We start from the raw sequence: 18869 nt of genomic DNA on the forward strand, positions 1-18869 counted from the left end.
GTCGGCATACGTGCTGTATTTCTTTTTGATTTTTTGAACGTTGGACTTTGGATGTCTGGAAAGCAATATCACAGCAGTTTGGCAAATGGGGGATATTTGAACTCGCTGGCACACGTGAATGTGATTATGGTGGTTTAATGTTTTGGTTGTAGCCAAATCTGGTGGAAAGCAACACCTACGTTTTCACAGTTGGAAGCATTGTGGAACAGCAATGGGGGGAGGATGCACTAGTTCCACAGAACCTACCTCTTTAGTTATAGTTAATTTACACAGGTAGTATGTCCACCAAGAGAAATTGCATCTCTATTCAAACAAATGCTTAAAGATTTTTAAAAAATAGTTTCTATTTTTCTAAACTGTGTGACTCAAACACAAAGCACAGCACAGAAAGATTTGAATAGAATTTTTTTTTTGCAGACATACTTATTTATGCTCACCACCTCACCCTCACCCTCACCTGATTGGCATACCTGAGTTCAGGTGTGTAACAGTACCTGCCATCATTAGGCATGAGCTACTCCCTCAATATAGCAATATCATCTTAACGTAGTCAGTTGATGAATTTTTTTTCTTCATAAAAGCACTTTTTATTTTTAGTTTCTTCATATTTTTTTATTCTTAAACTTTTAAGAAAAAATGGAGCAATACATTGCCAGAGATTGTTCTCATCTACTAATAAATACATAAAAGTTAAAAGCCTTGACGTTACTCTTGTGCTTTGTGGTCAAGTGCACTCAAATATCAAATATCTCACTCCCCCGTTGCATATTAGAAATGTAAACTGTAGACAGGTTAGAACACACAATATATTCCAATAAGCTCTTTTTCATTTATCAAAAATGTGTTACTATATACAGTATGCTACATCTGTAAGCAGTGAGTACAAGCCTCGAGAACAAGAAAAATGCTCCATTGAGCATAAGAAAACAGCCTACAACACTGTGTACATTTTTCTGTTAATGCTTATATGCCAAATTTGAAAAAACAGGAAAATACAAAATGTGGCTGAATTATCCAGGTCGTTTTTAAGGAATTTTTGAAAATTAGACACAACCCAGCCCCCCAGTCAACCTTAATAATAAACGATAATATCACACCTTCATTGTGGACCACCCCCCCCCCATCCCAGCCCAGCCCAGCCCAGGCATCATGTTTAGTGTTGTTTTATATGGTATTGAATTCGGACCTGGCTACGAACACGCGATGCGCTGCCATGCGTTTCCTTTTAGGCGCACGAAGGTCGAGCAGCTGTCGCCACGGCAGCGCCATCTGAGGCATGCGGCAATCGGGGGGCCAACAATAGCGCGGGGAGGGGGCGGGGGGGGGCGCGGGACCGCCATCGTTTGGCGGCGGCGCTCAGACAGACAGGTCCGCGCGCGTCAGGCGTCTGACCCCCCCGCCGGTGTTCAGTGTCGGGGTCCATGTTTTAAATACGGATCGTTACGAGCGCGTGGACACCACGGAATTCTATGAAGAGCGCGGTGTACGGTGTGATACTCCTGTTATTGTATCTGCTGAACACAGTCATGGGGGGGCAATAAACGTTCTGAAATAGACATGTCATGAGCAGGCCCAGCAACACTCGGTCAGAGAAATAAAAGTACCTTTACTTTTTTTTCCCCTGGTGAATTTCTGCTCTAATCGCATCCGCCTGGAAATGGCTGACTCTTGGACAGTCGGGGAACCCGTGTCACGCTGCACTCTCGCAGGTGCTCAGGTGGATCTCTCCGACAGCCACCTTGTGCAGCTGTCCTCCAAAAATACAAGAAAGGCCCAGTAACTGGACCGACCGTGACCCGCACCAACTTGCCAACTGCCAACTTGCCGCACAGAATTGGCCTGTTCGTCATAAAAATAAAAAAAGATTTGAACATAAAAAAGAAAGATAGCTATAAAAAAAATGAAAAGAGAGGAAATACTCACAGGGAACTCTTTTATGGGAAAAAAGAACCATTTGGATAAAACACAGCCGCACATAAATACATCAATTTCACAGAAATCAAATGTCATGAACAGAGAAGACAATTTTTCTCAACAGGTGCACCATCCCTGAATTGGAGCAAGATAACAGCTCTCACACAGTATACGCAAACCCCATAAAGTGAGATGCTTCGATCTTTTTAGACAAAAACAGAGGTTATTATTATAGAAAGTCCACTTTGATTTACAGTGCACTATCCTACCCTATATCCATTCCTAACACTCCAGACAGCCATAAAATGAGTTCCATTTGATCCCGTCCTTCATGCCTATGCAGCACTTGAACACACAGACTGCTTGGTTGAGAAGATGATTGATTTAATAAAACATTTTCTTCATCGCATTTCCCTGGTCAGATGGACAGGTAAACCTCTGACCACAGCTACAAAATTAAGTTTTTAATGTATAAGAAAACCGCAATGTGTGCACTGTAGTGTTGAATCAGTGTGATTTATGAATTTCAATGTAAATGCATCATATAGAATGATATTTTCCCCCATTTGTCAACTCCACAACCCACATAAACCTAGACTGCTGAAATGACCTGTCCTTAAAAAACAACAACCGAGACACATCACTAAGGGGATCCTAAAACAGCATCCTAAAGGATTCTAACTCATTTGAAAATTGCAGGGACATGACTTGTCATTGACTTTTAAGATGCACCTTTGCACAGCTATAAATGCACCACGAAAAGACATTTTTGTGTTTGTCATGTGACTGACAAGTAGTTAGTATTCAAGGAATGTATAAAAAGAGAGAGGTCCCCTGGAAATGCACCTCAGTAGGTTTGGTTTGTTTGAGTGCATGCGGCTCACTCTGTGGAGTGCAACGAGTCAGTTCAACTGTCTGTGCAGAAGATATTTCACAGCAAGCTTAAGCTTACTATATATTTCCACACAAAAACTACAAAAGCAACAATTTCTTGTTTTTGACGTTGAAGTTCCACAAGCACGTGAAAGGCACAGCACAGAAGCTGTAACAAGTCTGTTACGTGATTGTGACTGTTGTATGTAATATATCTACCGGTATAAACCTGTCCTGATATTTTAAAAGGCACACATTTCACCCTTTAACTGCTTTAAATAAGGCTTGCATTCATTTGCAGTGTGGAGAGACATTTGCAAACGCTATCTTCGGTCTTAAAAACGCAATTATTCTTATTTTATGTTTTCTTACATAAATCAAGGAGTGCAGTTAAGGCTTTCAAAGTGTCCGAAATGGAGGTGTGATTTCAGGATCGCCTCGTCCGACTTCAGCTATGAAATTGATCAACAACTCCAAAGTGAAAAGCAACATTAAAAACAGGGCTGTCCCCCCAACCCCCCCATCCACCTCCAATCATAATTATTTTACACAGAGGGTACATTCATCCCCTCACCAGCACCTCAAGTAATGAAACAGTTTGATAACTGCAATGACCTCACAGCTGAGGCACACAGCAACAGCACCCAGAAACATATAGGGCTGGTCTCACAGACACAGATTAAGCCTAGTCCTGGACTCAATTGCGTTTGGTATACAGCATCTCCATTCAAGATTGAATTTACTCCAGGACTAAATCTAGGATTAATCTGTATCCACAAAACTGGCCCATGAATGCATACAGAAATGAATAAGGTAAGAACACAGGTTTCAAGATCAAAGGAAAATTAATAAATACATTGATCATCAAATAATAAATACGTGGATGACATCAACCAGGAAGTTCAATTGGAAAAAAAAAAACATTTATATAAATTAATGTGTTTTTCTTCTCATAAAAAATAGAAAAACAAAAAAATAAAGACATTTGAAAAGCCATCAGCAAAAAAATGAGTCACTGAAATAAATATTCCAACGTAAGACAGACAAGCATGCTTCCAGTCCAGTTAATAGCAACTGCCACAAATGAAAAAAAATGTTTTAGAAAACAACAGGCAACAGGTATTTGTCTCAGTGAAATATTAAAACATGATTGACAGTGACTTTGTTCTGCTCACTGATGGGAAAGGATAATGTCACTGAAGCGCAACAAATACTTTATTTTAAAAAATCATTTTTAAAATCCCCTTTAAAACTACGCCTCCAGACCAGTATGAAGTATACAGAGGAGCCATTGCTTCCTTGCTTTTCCAGCCTGTCTCTCAGGAGGCTCTGTCAGCTCCAGATAACACTGAAGCATATCCCTGACCAGCACTGTCCTTAAAGACCACGCGTCACTCCATGAGAGTTACAGTGAAATATCCTGTTTACTTCGGCCGTTCGACGCTCATCTTGTTTCAGCCTAATTTCCGCTGTCCATCGCCTTCGTCCATCTGATGGTATCAACACTATGAGCAAAACCTCAAGGGGTTTAAGTTAAGTTAAGTTAGCAGGAAAAGGCCTGCTAAAGCTCTACCACACCTTTGCTGTTAAAACACTTGACCAGGGGACATGACTTCCTTCTGCTTCCTTGTAACCCCGCCCCCCACACGACACCATGACACGTTGCCAGGGGTAACTAAAGTGCCCGAGCCAATGGAGGGCCGCGCAAGCCCTCCTCTGTTTCCGCGGTTACGTGGCCTTGAGCGGCTGCCTGTTCCACATGCCCCGTTTGGAGTGGTAGTGGTGCATGAAGTTCCGCAGGTGGATCCTCTCCACCTCCAGCCCGGCCTGCAGGATCCTGGGGAAGAAGCGGGGACACGGTTCACCTGCCAGTCATCAGGCACAGCTCTTACCTTTGCACATCGTCATGGAGACAGTGGATACAAACTAAACTTACAAGATGCTTTACTATCTCTCTCATTCTGCTCCTCTAAATCACACTTTCACTATAAAAACTTCATTCACATTTTCACATTTAGTAAACACATGTAGTATTTGAATTAAGTATAACCTCTGTCCACACATTGGCTGAAACAGTTCTTGTTTGAGTGGTATTCTGACTGCTGATTGATTGATTGATTGATTGATAGCTGACCTGTCCAGGAGCTCCCAGTCCTCCCCACCCCAGCGGTCCCTGAAGTCTCGGGTGTTCATCCCTCCTGCCGCATCCAGGTCTGACTTATAGATCCCCAGCAGCCCGAAGCCATTCACCTCCCAGAATCCTGCAGGAAGAGACTGCACTCAGCCTTGTGTGTGTGTGTGTGCTTGTGCGTGAGTGAGTCTTTCCGTGTGTGTGTGTGTGAGAGTGAGTCTGTTTGTGTGTGTGTGTGTGTGTGTGTGTGTGTAAACATATTTCCCTCTGCGTGTGTGCATGTGTGTGTGAGTGCTGATGTGTGTGTGTGTGTAAACATATTTCCCTCTGTGTGTGTGCATGTGTGTGTGAGTGCTGATGTGTGTGTGTGTGTGTAAACATATTTCCCTCTGCGTGTGTGCATGTGTGTGTGGTGTAGTGGACATATTTCTTGTGTGTGGCAGTGTGTGTGAGTGCTGAGTGTGTCGTGTTTGTAAACAATCTCCCCCCCGTGTGTGTGTGTGTGTGCTTGTGCGTGAGTGAGTCTTTCCGTGTGTGTGTGTGAGAGTGAGTCTGTTTGTGTGTGTGTGTGTGTGTGTGTGTGTACATATTTCCCTCTGCGTGTGTGCATGTGTGTGTGAGTGCTGATGTGTGTATGTGTGTGGTGATAGTGTACCCTTGGGCTCGCGTGGAGTGGCTCCACAGTCCAGTCTCATTACGATGGGGGCGAAGGCCATCCTGCCCTCCACACAGTGCTTGCGTACGCTGTCAATGATGAATGGGGGGAAGTGGATGTGCAGGTCGCACAGAAACACGATGCTGTGGTCGTCCTGGGAGACGGCATACACAACAGCGGTCAAAAAGCATTCTGTGCATAGTGCCAAATCACTCTTCATTACGTACACATCTGATGTGAACTTCCACACACAATAAGAATCCTCTACAAAACTCAGACAAACCAGAATACATTAACCCAGTTCAGTTACTTTTCAATAAAATGACATTTAGCAGAAAACATTTGAAGAATTATCTGGACTGATTATATATGTTTTTAAAGAACATGCCTCTTTATTTTTGAAATAGATGGCAACAGAGGCTATTCAAAAATAAATGATGGCTCTGCACAAGTTGCATAATCTTTTGAATATTCAGGGCGCATATCTGGGAAGTACGTATGAATCTATTTATATTTTTATTTTCATATCTATTTATACTTATAACAGGTGAAGGAGAGAAGTGACAAAGCTCCTCTTAACTAGACAATAACAGTGTAACCATATAGGCTGCTGAGCTATTGTCAAATAAAATTTTTTTAATGAATTTATTAATTTTACCTGGACACACTTCTATCATTTAGCTATAACATGTCATTTGACAGTGCAGGTGTGTCTTTGTGCTACTTATGCATAATGTTAAAGGCAGTGATCGTATGCTTTTTGAAATCTTAGTTCCTGTTTCCTTATATAATATCTTCACTCATGTACAGTAATATCCTCCAAAATGTAAATTCACATAGAAACGCTACAAAGACAGAAAGAAGAGCGAGCCTCTTCTTTCCAGCGTACGCTGGTTTATATGGGAGGTTTATCATTTTGAATGTTTGAAGGGGTTGCTGGTGCCCTGTGATGGGTCTTGTATCTGAGTTGACCCAGTAGGGTCGATGGAATGTGGCAGGTCACATGGTCTCAGTGAAGGGACTCACAGTGATGAGGTCGACTCCAGCCTGTAGCCCTGCCGACCGCTCAAAGTTCCCATTCAGCTTCAGGTACTGGTACCTGGAGAAACACATGCAGCACAGATTATAGCCACCGTGTGCAGGGGCTGGATGCCTTAGAAGAAGCTTGTGTATGTGCATCATAATTTCTGTGTATTTGTAAGCGTGTGTGTGTGTGTGTGTAAGCCTCATTACAGAAATATTTGTGTGCCCGTGTGTGTGTGTGAGCTTCATTACAGATCTGTTTGTGTGTGTGTATGTATATGCGTGTGTGTGTATGTATATGTGTATATGTGTGGGTGTGTGATGACCTGTGAGTGCTGCAGTGAACAGACAGCGCTAATGCTAACAGGGAGCCGCTGCGCTGCGCTGTATTTATACCCTCCCCCGTGGGCCAGGCTCCGCCCCCTCGTTTATCCCCTCTGTCATCGGCGGGCGCGGTGACCTTGCGCTCCGCTGACAGACGACGGGCTTTCCTCTAAAGGGACGAATTCCACAGCAGCCTCTCCCGCCCGGCTGGCAGCGCGGCAAGGACAGGCTTAGCGTCGGCACTGCTGACTCTAAACCCTGCTGACAGAGGGCTGACTGACAGCCCCCCCCCCCAAACACCCCCCCACACCCCCCATACCCCCCCACCCCACACTGCACTACAGGGGCCCCGCATCGCTCTCATGAGAAACAGATCCTCCCCCCATGCCAACAGGGGGCTGTCTGCAAAGAAAGCGACTCTCCTATGCTGAGGGACTGAGGAGAGCCTAATGACTGGATATCACTGGTGTTGCGGTGTGGCAAAAGTGTGGCAGGTTGGTGGGGTGGCAGGGTGGTGGGGTGTTGGGGTGGCAGGAGGGGGGGCCGGGCGTACCTGGGCAGAGCAGAGGTCTTGAGCACCTCCTCCACATCCATGTCCGTGCTGCTGTAGTCCGTGATGATGATGTTGAAGTTGCTGTCCCCGGTGTCTCTGTACAGCCGCTCCATGTCCGTGATGAACTGCTGAACCCACCGGGCCTGGTTCTTCACTGAGCACCCAAAAACACAACCCCCGATTACAGCCTTTAACTCACATTGTGTTCTTCATATGACTGACTGCAAAAACAAACTTTGGTAATTGGACTGCGTTTATAAAGCGCTTTTATCCAAAAAAAAACTAACTGCTGCCTCTCATTCACCAGAACAGTTAGAGATTAGGTGTCTTGCTAAGGGACACTTCGACACGCCCAGGGCGGGGATCGAACCGGCAACCCTCCGACTGCCAGACAACCGCTCTTACGTCCTGAGCTATGTCACCCCGGTCGCTTCTGTTCTCTTACACTTTGGTCTCTTCTGTTTTCTTACAGCAAAGTTAATTTATGAATTGAGAAAACCGATCATTTAGTTACGGTTAGTTACAGTTACAGTTGCAGTTGCAGTCCCTTGGTCTCCCCCTGCTGGAGAAACTTGGCGGGACGCTTCAGTACATGCAGGAGGGGTTTTGTTTAGGGGCTAGGCTCGTCACTGGGGTCTGACCTGGGACGATGAAGTGGACGGTGGCCGAGGGGTCCCAGGAGAAGCCCAGGGGGGTGCAGAGCAGCGGCTCCTGCTGGAGGGGGACCCCTCGACGGGCCCCAGGGCCCCGGCCCCGGCCCCGGCCCCGGCGGCGGCGCTGGAGGGCGTAGATGTAGCGGGACAGGCGGACCCGGCCCACGCCCTCCTCCAGCAGCTCCAGCTCCAGGAAGTACCTGCTGCCCTGGGAGCCGTCGGCCCGCTTCTCCACGTTCACCACCCGCGACAGCGAGAAGCGCCTGGGCACAGAGAGAGAGAGAGAGAGAGAGAGAGAGAGAGGGAGAGAGAGAGAGGGAGAGAGAGAGGGGAGAGAGAGAGAGAGAGAGAGAGAGAGGAGAGGGAGAGTGAGAGAGAGGAGAGAGAGAGAGAGAGAGGGAGAGAGAGAGAGAGAGAGAGAGGGAGAGGGGAGAGAGAGAGAGGGAGGAGAAGAGGGAAGAGAGAGAGGAGGAGAGAGAAGATAGAAGTATAAGAGGAAATACAGGGGCAGAGGGGAAGAGAGAAAGGATGGGAAAGCAAATAGGTCAAGTTAAACATTTGAATTTCCGTGAGCTCTAATCCAAACAGAGTACACTAATTGAATATCGCACTACCCGGGTCTCTGGTGAGCTTTCATGAAGCCGTTCCGCACGCAGGGCTCCGTCCACAGGTTCAGACGTCGTCAGGTCGATCCAGTCCGAGCGCAGCGCGTGGAAGTCCAAGGGCTCCACGTCGAAGGTCTGCCTCCAGTTCACCGCCTGGTCGAAGATGGGCGGCTTGGTGGCATCGAACGCCCCCTCGCCGTCCCCCTCCAAATCGTTGCCCAGCGTCCACAACCTGTCAGAGTCTGCTTCTGACTCATTGGCTCCCTGGGTGCCTGGCCCCGCCTCCTCTTCCCTCCGCGCAGTCCGGTTGGCTACAGGGTCCACCTCGTTTCCCCGGAGACCAGTTCTCCGCTCCCCTTTCCGTGGCTGGCTCTTCGCAGCGGCGGCTCCCGTTTTGAACAGTGGGCTGGTCACGTTACCTCTCAACTGCCACTCCAAACGGGTCCCCGTGGAGACCGAGAACGCCCGTGTGGTCACTTCCTGGCCGGGTGGAGCTGTGGCCTGGGTCTGTTTCAGGGTCAGGGTCGGTTGAGAGGTCTGGCCTTTAATTCTGCTCGGCCCTTTAGCTGTGGTCACTGGCGCACTGGACCCCAGGCGGCGCTTTGATTGGTCGGCGGTGACACCGGGCAATTTGACCACCCCCACACGCTGCACCTTCTGGGCCAATAAGGTGCCCTTATCTTGAAGGACGGAGTCGGGCTTTGAAAGTCTCGACCTGAGAACCTGACCGCCTCTCGCCCCCCTGTCGGATTTTACACCGCTCCGTACTTTGGCGAGCGGCTCCGCCTCCTGAGCCGTGTCAGGGCGGGGGGCGGGTCCCGTCCGGGGCTCCTGCGGCCCGGCTTTGCCCCTCCTCTTCCTCTTCCTGTGAGGGGCGGGCTCGGTGGCGAGCGGCGCGGAGAACAGCTTCCTCTTGCGTTTGAAGGCGTAGTCGTCGTAGTCGTCGCCGTAGTCCAGCGGCCTGTCAGGCCTGTCCCCGGCCTTCCCTTCACCCATTACAAATTTTGGCTCTCTTGGGATCTCCTGATTCGCATACTGGAAGATCTCATCGAGAGAAATATTCTCCAGCAAGCCAATGCCTGGAGCCAGAGGGGAGAAGTGGCTCTATTATTATTGATATTATATTATTGATTTATTTTTATTTTTTACACAGACAAGCATCTCATGTGACTTATATTGCTATTGCAAATTGAACACTAAGGCTGACTAAGATTCAAATCTCAGGTACATCTGTCACAATGGTTTACACTGATGCAAAAGCAATTCATAACTGAATGTGAAGTTTCGCATGCAATGCAGCTGAAGTCAAGGGTGTCTCCAGTTCCTATCCTGCTGGTTTTTACTGAATCGTGGTACGTGGTATACATACTGAGGTCCACACTAAATCCAGTTCAATGCACATCCTGGTTATCCAGTACAGTGCATGAGTTCACAACCGGCCCAAGCAAAGGAAAGACTCTGTACCTTGCTTCTTCCATAATCTACCTCTGTCTTCAAGCCCTCCATTTTTTGGGATATCCATCTTCATGTATTTAAAAAAGCCAAACCTGCCAAAAGGATTTGTGTGGAGAGTGTTGTGGTGAAAGAAAACAGAGGAACTTTAAAAATTATTTAATGTTTTAAAAAGCCATAACTTTATCTTTTAAACTTCCAACTGCATCAACTTTGTAATTAGCTCATCAATATAAATGTTACACATTCTGTCAAGCCCTATGCTTTGTTTTCAGCATACAGCAGTACACATTTTATACCTTTACTAATGAGAAGGCTCAAGCACTTAGAAATTTTAGAGAAAATGCATGGCCGGCCTCCATTTGTGATCCAATACTGACATCTAGTGGAATATTTTAGTATTACACTAGACATAGGGTACAAGTTTCGTTTGGAAGTAATTTAGTGGTGATCTTCAGTAGTTCACGTATGTCACCAAGCCTCAAACACAGTTAATATTATTTCCTGCCAGCCAATGCCCAGAGAGCAAATATCTTTCATTAAGCAATATATGATGGTGTTTAATAGACACCTGAACTTTGCAAAGGTGTGTCTAAAGAACTTGTGAACACATGTCACAACCATTATTCAAAATGGCCTGTGTGGTGGACATAGCAGATGGTGGGAGAGGTGACTCACCTGTCCAGGTAATATGGATTCTCGTGGTAGAAGCATTTGTTCTCAGTCTCCATGTGGGTTAATCGTGTGTAGTCATTAGGGTAGACATAGGACATGTGGACCTGTCAGTCATGAAAATAAATTTACAAAATCATTTCTCAGCCAGTGGAATGCCCTCCACTCCAATAATGTGGATTTACATGATAACATCAATACTAAACAGAGATCATTTGGAAAACTGGTTTGTCTTATAGACAATTTAGAAGGATGGGTGGACAGAGGGTACACAGTCCTTCACTATCGAAGTATAAAATATAACACTCGGTAAAATACTTGAGAGATAACTGACAAAATGGAATTTTAAGCAGGGTGAAGCGGCAACAAAAAGCCTTTGCAAAAAACACTCTCAACGGGCACATTACTGAAAGCAGAGGACTGCGAGTAAACAACGACAGGCAGCTGGAAGGTGGAACATGTCTTGCAGTGAGAGGCTGACATGCACTGCTGGAGGGACACTGGAGCCAGGCCTGCCCCTGGAGGACACTGGAGCCAGGCCTGCCCCTGGAGGACACTGGAGCCAGGCCTGCCCCTGGAGGACACTGTAAGCCAGGCCTGCCCCTGGAGGACACTGTAAGCCAGGCCTGCCCCTGGAGGACACTGTAGGCCAGGCTGCCCTGAGGACACGTAGCCAGGCCTGCCCTGAGGACACTGTGCCAGCTGCCCTGAGGACACGTGCAGCCTGCCCCTGAGACACGTAGGCCAGGCCTGCCCCTGGAGGAGACTGTAGGCCAGGCTCGCTGGAGGAGGGACACTCACAAACTGCAGGCCCTGGTAGCGAAGCAGGGGGAAGCCCTTTATGATGTAGCTGGGCTCGTAGGCGCAGTCGGGAAGGACGCGCCGCACATGCACCCTGTCCACCAGCGGAACTGCGTGGGGAGAAAACACAGGGGGGGGTCAAGGGGTCAGGGGTCAAGGGTCAGCGCGCCCCGGCGAAAGCAGCCTCCAAAAGGGCTGTGGGAAGCTGAGGGAGAAGTGCGAGGAAGAACTGAAAAAAAGAAGAGAAACCCTGCAGCTACAGAAGCTGCTCTAAAACACTGAGACAGACTCTACAAAATGGCGGCGTTCTCTTTAAACTGCCCGTGCTCGGAAAAATGTCAACTCTGTAGCCAAAGGTGAAAGGCTGATATCAGGACCAGGCATCACGAATCACGTCCAACTGGACAGAGCATGTAAGCTGATGTTAGCTTTATGTGGCATGTTAGCCAAATCCTACACTGAATCTGTCACACTGGTTGGGCTTTGGCTGTGTGAGGGAAGAGAGAAGATGATTGGTCGTTGCAGCTGAGATGTTGGGGTCACTCACTCTGGTACAGAGAGTCCCGGGGGTCCTCCCGCAGCATGTCTACCCCCAGACTGGAATCCCCAGGTTTTGGGGTCCCCTGGGTGTTCTGGGGGGGCGCCACGTGACTAGCAGCTGACTGAGGGATATGAGCGACCTCGCTCATCATCCGAGCCGACTCGTCTAAAAGCAGGAAGAATGACATCATCAGAACCTTCAACGGGCCAGCTGGATCTCAGGTGAGCTGCCGGGTGCACCAATGTACCCTGCTGCTGGTGATGCATCAAAACAGGCGATCACACAGTGAACTCACTTCTTTAAAATGGCTGCTCACAACAAGCAGCCTAACCCGTGGCTATCCAGGACCAGAGAGACACAGCGCAAATCTCCCCAACGCTTGCCATCCTGACTGCAGAATGAGTTTCCGCCCTCTGTCAGGCTGGGCATGTATATCGCAGGTTAGGTAAATACACGAATGCTTGCTGCATTACATCATGGCCTTGGTGGCTCATTCTAATGTGTTGGGCCTCTGTGGATCAGAACCATGCTGGGCTGGAGGGGGTCACAAGGAGAGTTTTTTTTAAAAATTATTTCTGTGGCGTGAAGCAGTTTAATAAATCCAAATTCAAATATGTGAGAATCATCTTCATAACAAATAATAAACTTTATTTATATAGGACTCTTCAAAACACAGTTAGAAAAGTGCTCCGCAATACAGGTAATAGAAAATGTAAAAAATAAATCAATGAATAAACAAACAAAGCAAATATCAGAAATCTAATATTGAATGAAACCACAAAGGCCCACACAGTTATAGAAAAAGCCTGCTTAAACAAACATGCTTTAAGAAGTGATTTAAAAGAAGAAACTGAAGCCCTGGAGCTCTGGTGCAAAGGCCTGGTCCCATTGGGCCTTCAGCCTGGTCTCTGGGCCAACCGAAACGGCTCACAGGGGATCGGAGATGTAAGGAGGTTCATGAAAAACCAAAAGCAGTGGGATGTTCCTTCTCCGCCGTGTTCCGAAAATTAAACGTGACCGTCGCATAAGCAGGGCTAAAAATACCGCTTAAAAGCCGCGGCTACGGCTATTTGGGTAAACCGCAAAACCATGTTAAACAAGAAAATTAGACGGCAATTAGGGCCGCTTCGAGCTTCGTTTCCACGCCACGCCAAATCTTCCAGAAGCTCGGTGACTCAGAAGGAAGGCTGCGCTTTAAGTCCATCTCCAAGGCACATTATCATTACCATAAAAACATGTCATTTTCAAGAAATATAAATAATTAAATACATGTACACAAAACCTCTGTCAAGGAAAATACATTCAATACAACATTAATATTCTTATTTCCTCTCAAAATCACACACATCTTAAAATAATGATAATTATTATTACTATTATTAAAGTGCATGAGTCATATAAATGCGCTATTTAAAGGGTAACCATATGAAACAAATTTAAAATGGATGATATACCTAGAATTTAACCTGCTTAGACTGTTTGCGATCATGTCCAATTCCATGCTTAATTTTAAGCTCCAGCCCCCTGCCCCCTGCCCCAACTAAAGCCAGCACACACATTCTCTCCTTGCACAACTTACTGGTGTAGAGGGAAATGTAGCGGGAATCAATGACTGTGAACCTCTCCCCATCATGGAGTCGCCACTGTAGAGAAGAACCACACAGTCAATATGCTGCAAAAAAACAAAAAAAAAACAGCCCTAAAAAAAATCTGGAGCAGTCGTAATCAGCAGAGGCTAAAGCACTTCCATGTGGACTTCCTGTTCAGCGGAGTTTGGCTTTGTGCCTTCTGAGCGTGTGCGTACAGCGCGAGCAGAATGCCAGCGTATGGCGGGTTTCCGTTACACGGATGAATAGCGGGTTTAGGAATGTGACCGTCTGAGACGCTCCGCAGTGAACCACTTCCTCTGTCAGCGCTCGGCCCGCTGATTTAGGACAGAAGAATGCTGAGCACGCAAGTGCGCAGCGCCCCCACACAGGGGCGCCACCTGGGACCTTGGGCCCCAGGGAAAAGATCTCGCATCAGGGCCCCCACCATCACACAAAGCCCGATGTTCTGATATTCTTTTTGAGGGCCCATGTCAGTCAGTCAGTCAGGGGCCTTGGAATCGTCCCCCCCCTCCACCCCCCCTGCATATGGAAGCCCAGCTGCCACACAGTGGATGCAGATGTGTGTCCCTTTAACACTGCCAGCACATGCCAAGACGCTCGTGTGGAACAATAAGAGTCACGGATGGTAATCATGATGTACAAATGAATAACTGCGTTCCTCATGAAAGGACAACTTTGCTTTGCTGGATTAAAACTACATTTCCCAATCTAAAGGGCTGAAAAAAATGCAGATAAGTGTGAAGATGAAGATGAAGGCTTGCTTTACCGCGACTTCCACATGGTCAGTGCCTCTGTCGTTCTGTTTGTGGAGGATCTCAAAGTAATATTGCTTACTCGCCAGTAGCCTGGGGAAGAAGGAGCAAAAAAAAAGGGCATTGTGGGATATGATGAACAATGAACTATGCAGAATATCTACACACCTATGCCCAAACTAACCACCCCCCTCCACCCAAAACACACACACCTCTCCTGTATCCCCAGTCCTCCCCCTACTGCTCATGCCTGCAAAACCCCTCCCCCTTTAATGACAGACCAATAGCAGCCCTCAGATGTGAGACCCCCCCCCAGACATGCCAACTTACTCGACTGGCTGAGAGACCTGACTGACGTATTTCCCAAACTCGCCTGGCGCCGCCCATTCTGCGCCAGTCTGCAAGACAGTGAACGGAAAAATTAAAATCACGTTCAAGAACCGCAGTGAAATGACAACGTGTGCAAATCAGCTACAGTTATCACAAGAGCAATAATCATCTGGTTCGCACCAGTAAAAAGAAAGAAAAACACAAATTTTCTACTGGATGCCCCTTTTGGGAACACCAGTAGTAACGTAAATGGACGTGTCTTTCATGTGAATGTCATCGTCTCAGTCGCGCAGGCCTCTCTCTGCACCTCCGCCACACGTCGCGCGGTTTCTAATCTCAGACGAAGCATCGCGGGCAGAGCCGCGCGGGCGGGCGGACGCCTGACGCGCCTGATCTCGGGCAGAGATCTCATATTCCTGGAAGACGAGGGTATCTGCTGCTGTTCACACGCCTTGTTCCCATGTACGAATTTGTCGACAAGAAAGTTTGTTTCCTAGTTTACAGGCAGCTAGAGAAATCGCTGGGGGTCCCTGGAATAGGATGACCCCCCCCCAGGTTCTTTTACACCCACCTTTCCCACCAAAGCCAGCAGATGGAGGTTCAGGGGGCTGTCATCCTCGCTCAACCAGAACTCAGAGTTGTCATCGGAGGCCACAGCGAACAGGAACTCCCCTGGACCACAGAGACGAGGAACAGCATGGGTCACAGTGAGCATTTCAGCCACTCGGCTAATGGCATCATGTTCATCCCACAACAAGGGCAGGGTGAACGCGGAAGGTCGGCCGGCATGAAGAAATGAAACTACTACAGACTAAAGGTCCTCTCTCATGGCTATTACTGTGGAGAAAGACCAGGAAATGGACCTAACAGACACATAGAAATATAAAACACAAAGGAATTCATTAAAAAAGAAAACAAAAAGAGGTACTTCAGGCCATGATGAGTAAGACCATGTCCCCCACCCCCTCTATGGTGTGAACACATCTTTTTCTCAACAAAACACTTTTAATGGTTCAAAAGCCTATTATTATATAGCACACCCCAGCATTGCTGCAACATCATGAGTCACAGCAGCAGGGTATAATGGATGAAACACCTGTATAACATGCTAAACAGAGAGAAACAGCGCAGGAGGCCCAGAACCCTGTCAGACTCTGCATTTCCAGGAGCGTGTCAGATGAACCCGGGACACACAAAGAGGGCTCCTATTTCACGAACGGTCGTGTTACAGGGGCAGCTACCGCAGCGCGTGTCACGTGCGGCCAATCACAGCGCAGGGCCGTGAGACCGAGAACCAGAGGGGCGGAGCCTAATCCTCGGCGAAGAGAATGGGGGAGACACAGGTCCCAGTGGGGTTAAAAGTTCAAGCACTGTTCTACAATGGCCACAATGTCGCAGCTCTGCGGGACATGTTCAGTCTCTCCCTGTTGTCTTTAGCTTAGCTTTAGCTTAGCTTGACATCAGGTATTGAATTTTTCAGTTCCTACACATTCACTGTGGCTTCTATGGGACACTCTACTAAATGAAAATAAAAACAGGCGTGTAAGAATACTGGGCGTTATCTTGTTTAAAAACGCACCATCGACATACGGGTGGAGGTAACCGAAGATCCTCAGGCCGTAGTTGGTCCATCGGGGGGAAACGGCGAGCTTTGTCACCGTGGTCCTGGACTGGAAAAGATGAAAGAAACACGTCACCCTCCTCTCTTCATTCAGGCGAAGAGGAAAAGAGGGAGCAATGCAAAGGGGGCGTTCGTTGGATTTTTGGAGGTGCAAATGCTAAAGGTTGGCTGACTGGAAGGTGCATTTTGACCTGCTGCCTCAAGAAGACCGAGGTTCAGGAAATCTCCCGACAGCCAAGCTCTTTCACCTCCTCAAAGCCTGCAGGCCTCAAAATCAAGACACCAACCGTTTGACTTATTAAAATTGTATAAAAATCCTCCTGTTTTAAAAATGATTTAATACAAGGATTACACACTCAGCGTACAGAATCGTGCACTTCGGTGTGCCTCAGGTTAATGTAGCGTGCCCAAGCCAAAATGAGGCCATCGGTGCAAAGTAAGGACGAGGCTGTGGGGCAATGAGCCAGCTTTGGGTATAAATGCCACTCAAGTCACAACAGCAGAGCTTGTGCTTTGATGTCAGCAGTTTTATCTGGACCAGTCTGTGGCGGTGTCACAGCTCACAAGAGTCATGCTGTTCAGCATCAGCTGTCCGTTACTGCTGTAGCTCCTCCCCCTTCCCATGACAACCACAACAAATGTTCTTTTTTTCCAAATGCTAGATATGTTGAGACTAATTCTTTTATTTTTTTTATTTTTTTTTACCTCCAGGAAAACAGTGACATGATCGAAAAGCCACGCCACTGAGACGAAAAATCGTAATCTCACGTACCGATCAAATTCTGACTAACAGGTCGGCAATACCGACATTCCATCCGCATGCATCTGTGCTGCACAGAACCGCTGTCTCTCTCTCTCTCTCTCTCTCTCTCTCTCTCTCTCTCTCTCTCTCTCGAGATTAGTCAGTTAGCCGGCCTGACTTGCGGTTAGCGGAGCTTCAGTAGTCAGTAGATAGTGGAGGACACCAAACAACGGCACTTCCTTCCTGAACCAAATCTGCTGCGGTCTTTCTTTTTTTTTTATTTCGCCCAGCACGGCAGACGCAGACAAACAGAGTTCTGACATAACGGAACCACATCCTCTGCGCTCTGCGCCTGACGACGTGTCAGACGCCGATCTCTATCTGCATTCGCTGTATTGACTTCCGCACTTCAGCCAGTAACCGTCACCAATTTGTACTACACTTGATGCACAGTCACCCTTGCAAATGCATCTGAGTTGTGAGCGACAGTGTGAGAGTGAGAAATGTAAGAGACAGACAGGCAGTGCGGCAGACTGAGGCACTGAGCTGATGGTGAAGTGAGAGAGTGGGCGAGAGAGGGGGGGTCGAAGAGCGATTCACAGAGAGTGAGTAAGAGTGAGGTTGTGTGTGGTTGTGTGCGTGCATGTGTGTGTGCGTGCGTGCATATATGTGTGTGTGTGTGTGTGTGTGTGGGTAAAGGAGCAGTATCACTCACATGAGGGTACAGAGGAAAGTGTAGGTTTTTCCGAAGTTGCAGAGTGGAGCTGCCACACCAGTCTTCAAAAATGTGCAGATTAGCTTGCCCTTTGTGCTGCAGAGGAGAGAAGACAACATCCCAGAGTGCTTGTTCTGATGAGCAGGTATGAGAGTCACAATGCAAATCTACACCTTCCAACAAATCATCGACAAATTCGTTTTTTTCTTCTTTAAAAAAATCTCCAATCTCACACAAATTTGGACTGTCCAATTTGCAGACTGGGTACAGGCAAGGAGCACCCCCATCCCCGCTGACTGGCTGGATCCCTCCCGTGTGCCCCTCGGGGGGCGCACAGCCGAATGTGTGCCGGCCCTGCAGGGCAGCCGGGCGGCACAGTTGACAGCCGGCACTGGCGTGGGCCAGATTCCATCCGCGAGCGACACTTTCGCCGAGCCCATCAAATGTGTTTGAAAACTGAAGGCATTAACCGCAGCACTGTGTGTAAAGCATGCAGGGATATGTTCACAGGATGAAGACAAGTTCAGCTTGCAGAGACTCACTCACTCACACACACACACACACAGCCAAATGCGTGCATGCATGCATGCATGCACGCAGGCGCGCACACACCCACACACGCGGGAGAAGATGTGTTCCCAGCACTGACCAGCATCCGAGAGTTCTGATGATGACCGTGCAGTTTTATATCAGCGACTCAAAGGGGAAATGGAAAGAGCCAAAGAGCCTGACTCAGCCGAGGCACACATGTGCTGGCGGCCCCATCTGTGGAAACTCAAAGGTCAGGATCTCTGCAGCGCCGCTGGTCTCGTAACGCCCTCTTGGTTCCCATCTTTTCATTTTTTCCACTCGCTTCTAGGCCCCGCCCGACCGAATCGGTCTGAAAGGGAAGCCTCCGTCCA

General features: G+C 47.8%; 1 protein-coding gene across 1 annotated transcript in view; it reads right to left on the reverse strand.

Annotated features, from left to right (window-relative positions):
- Positions 1-631: 631 nt before the first annotated feature.
- b4galnt3b (beta-1,4-N-acetyl-galactosaminyl transferase 3b) overlaps positions 632-18869 on the reverse strand; it is a 30584-nt gene continuing 12346 nt past the window's right edge. The window contains exons 4-20 of the mRNA XM_064319545.1: positions 17968-18063; positions 16469-16559; positions 15461-15561; positions 14890-14957; positions 14574-14652; positions 13777-13840; positions 12204-12362; positions 11657-11766; positions 10862-10962; positions 10196-10278; positions 8779-9810; positions 8115-8447; positions 7474-7627; positions 6600-6672; positions 5574-5727; positions 4922-5048; positions 632-4624 (exon numbers count right to left, since the gene is read on the reverse strand). Of these exons, the coding sequence (XP_064175615.1) occupies positions 4516-4624; positions 4922-5048; positions 5574-5727; positions 6600-6672; positions 7474-7627; positions 8115-8447; positions 8779-9810; positions 10196-10278; positions 10862-10962; positions 11657-11766; positions 12204-12362; positions 13777-13840; positions 14574-14652; positions 14890-14957; positions 15461-15561; positions 16469-16559; positions 17968-18063 (2934 nt within the window). The 3' untranslated portion in view covers positions 632-4515. The remainder of the gene's footprint in view (positions 4625-4921; positions 5049-5573; positions 5728-6599; positions 6673-7473; positions 7628-8114; positions 8448-8778; positions 9811-10195; positions 10279-10861; positions 10963-11656; positions 11767-12203; positions 12363-13776; positions 13841-14573; positions 14653-14889; positions 14958-15460; positions 15562-16468; positions 16560-17967; positions 18064-18869) is intronic.

The sequence above is a fragment of the Anguilla rostrata genome, chromosome 19, assembly GCF_018555375.3.
Source record: "Anguilla rostrata isolate EN2019 chromosome 19, ASM1855537v3, whole genome shotgun sequence".
In the NCBI taxonomy this organism is placed as follows: Eukaryota; Metazoa; Chordata; class Actinopteri; order Anguilliformes; family Anguillidae; genus Anguilla; species Anguilla rostrata.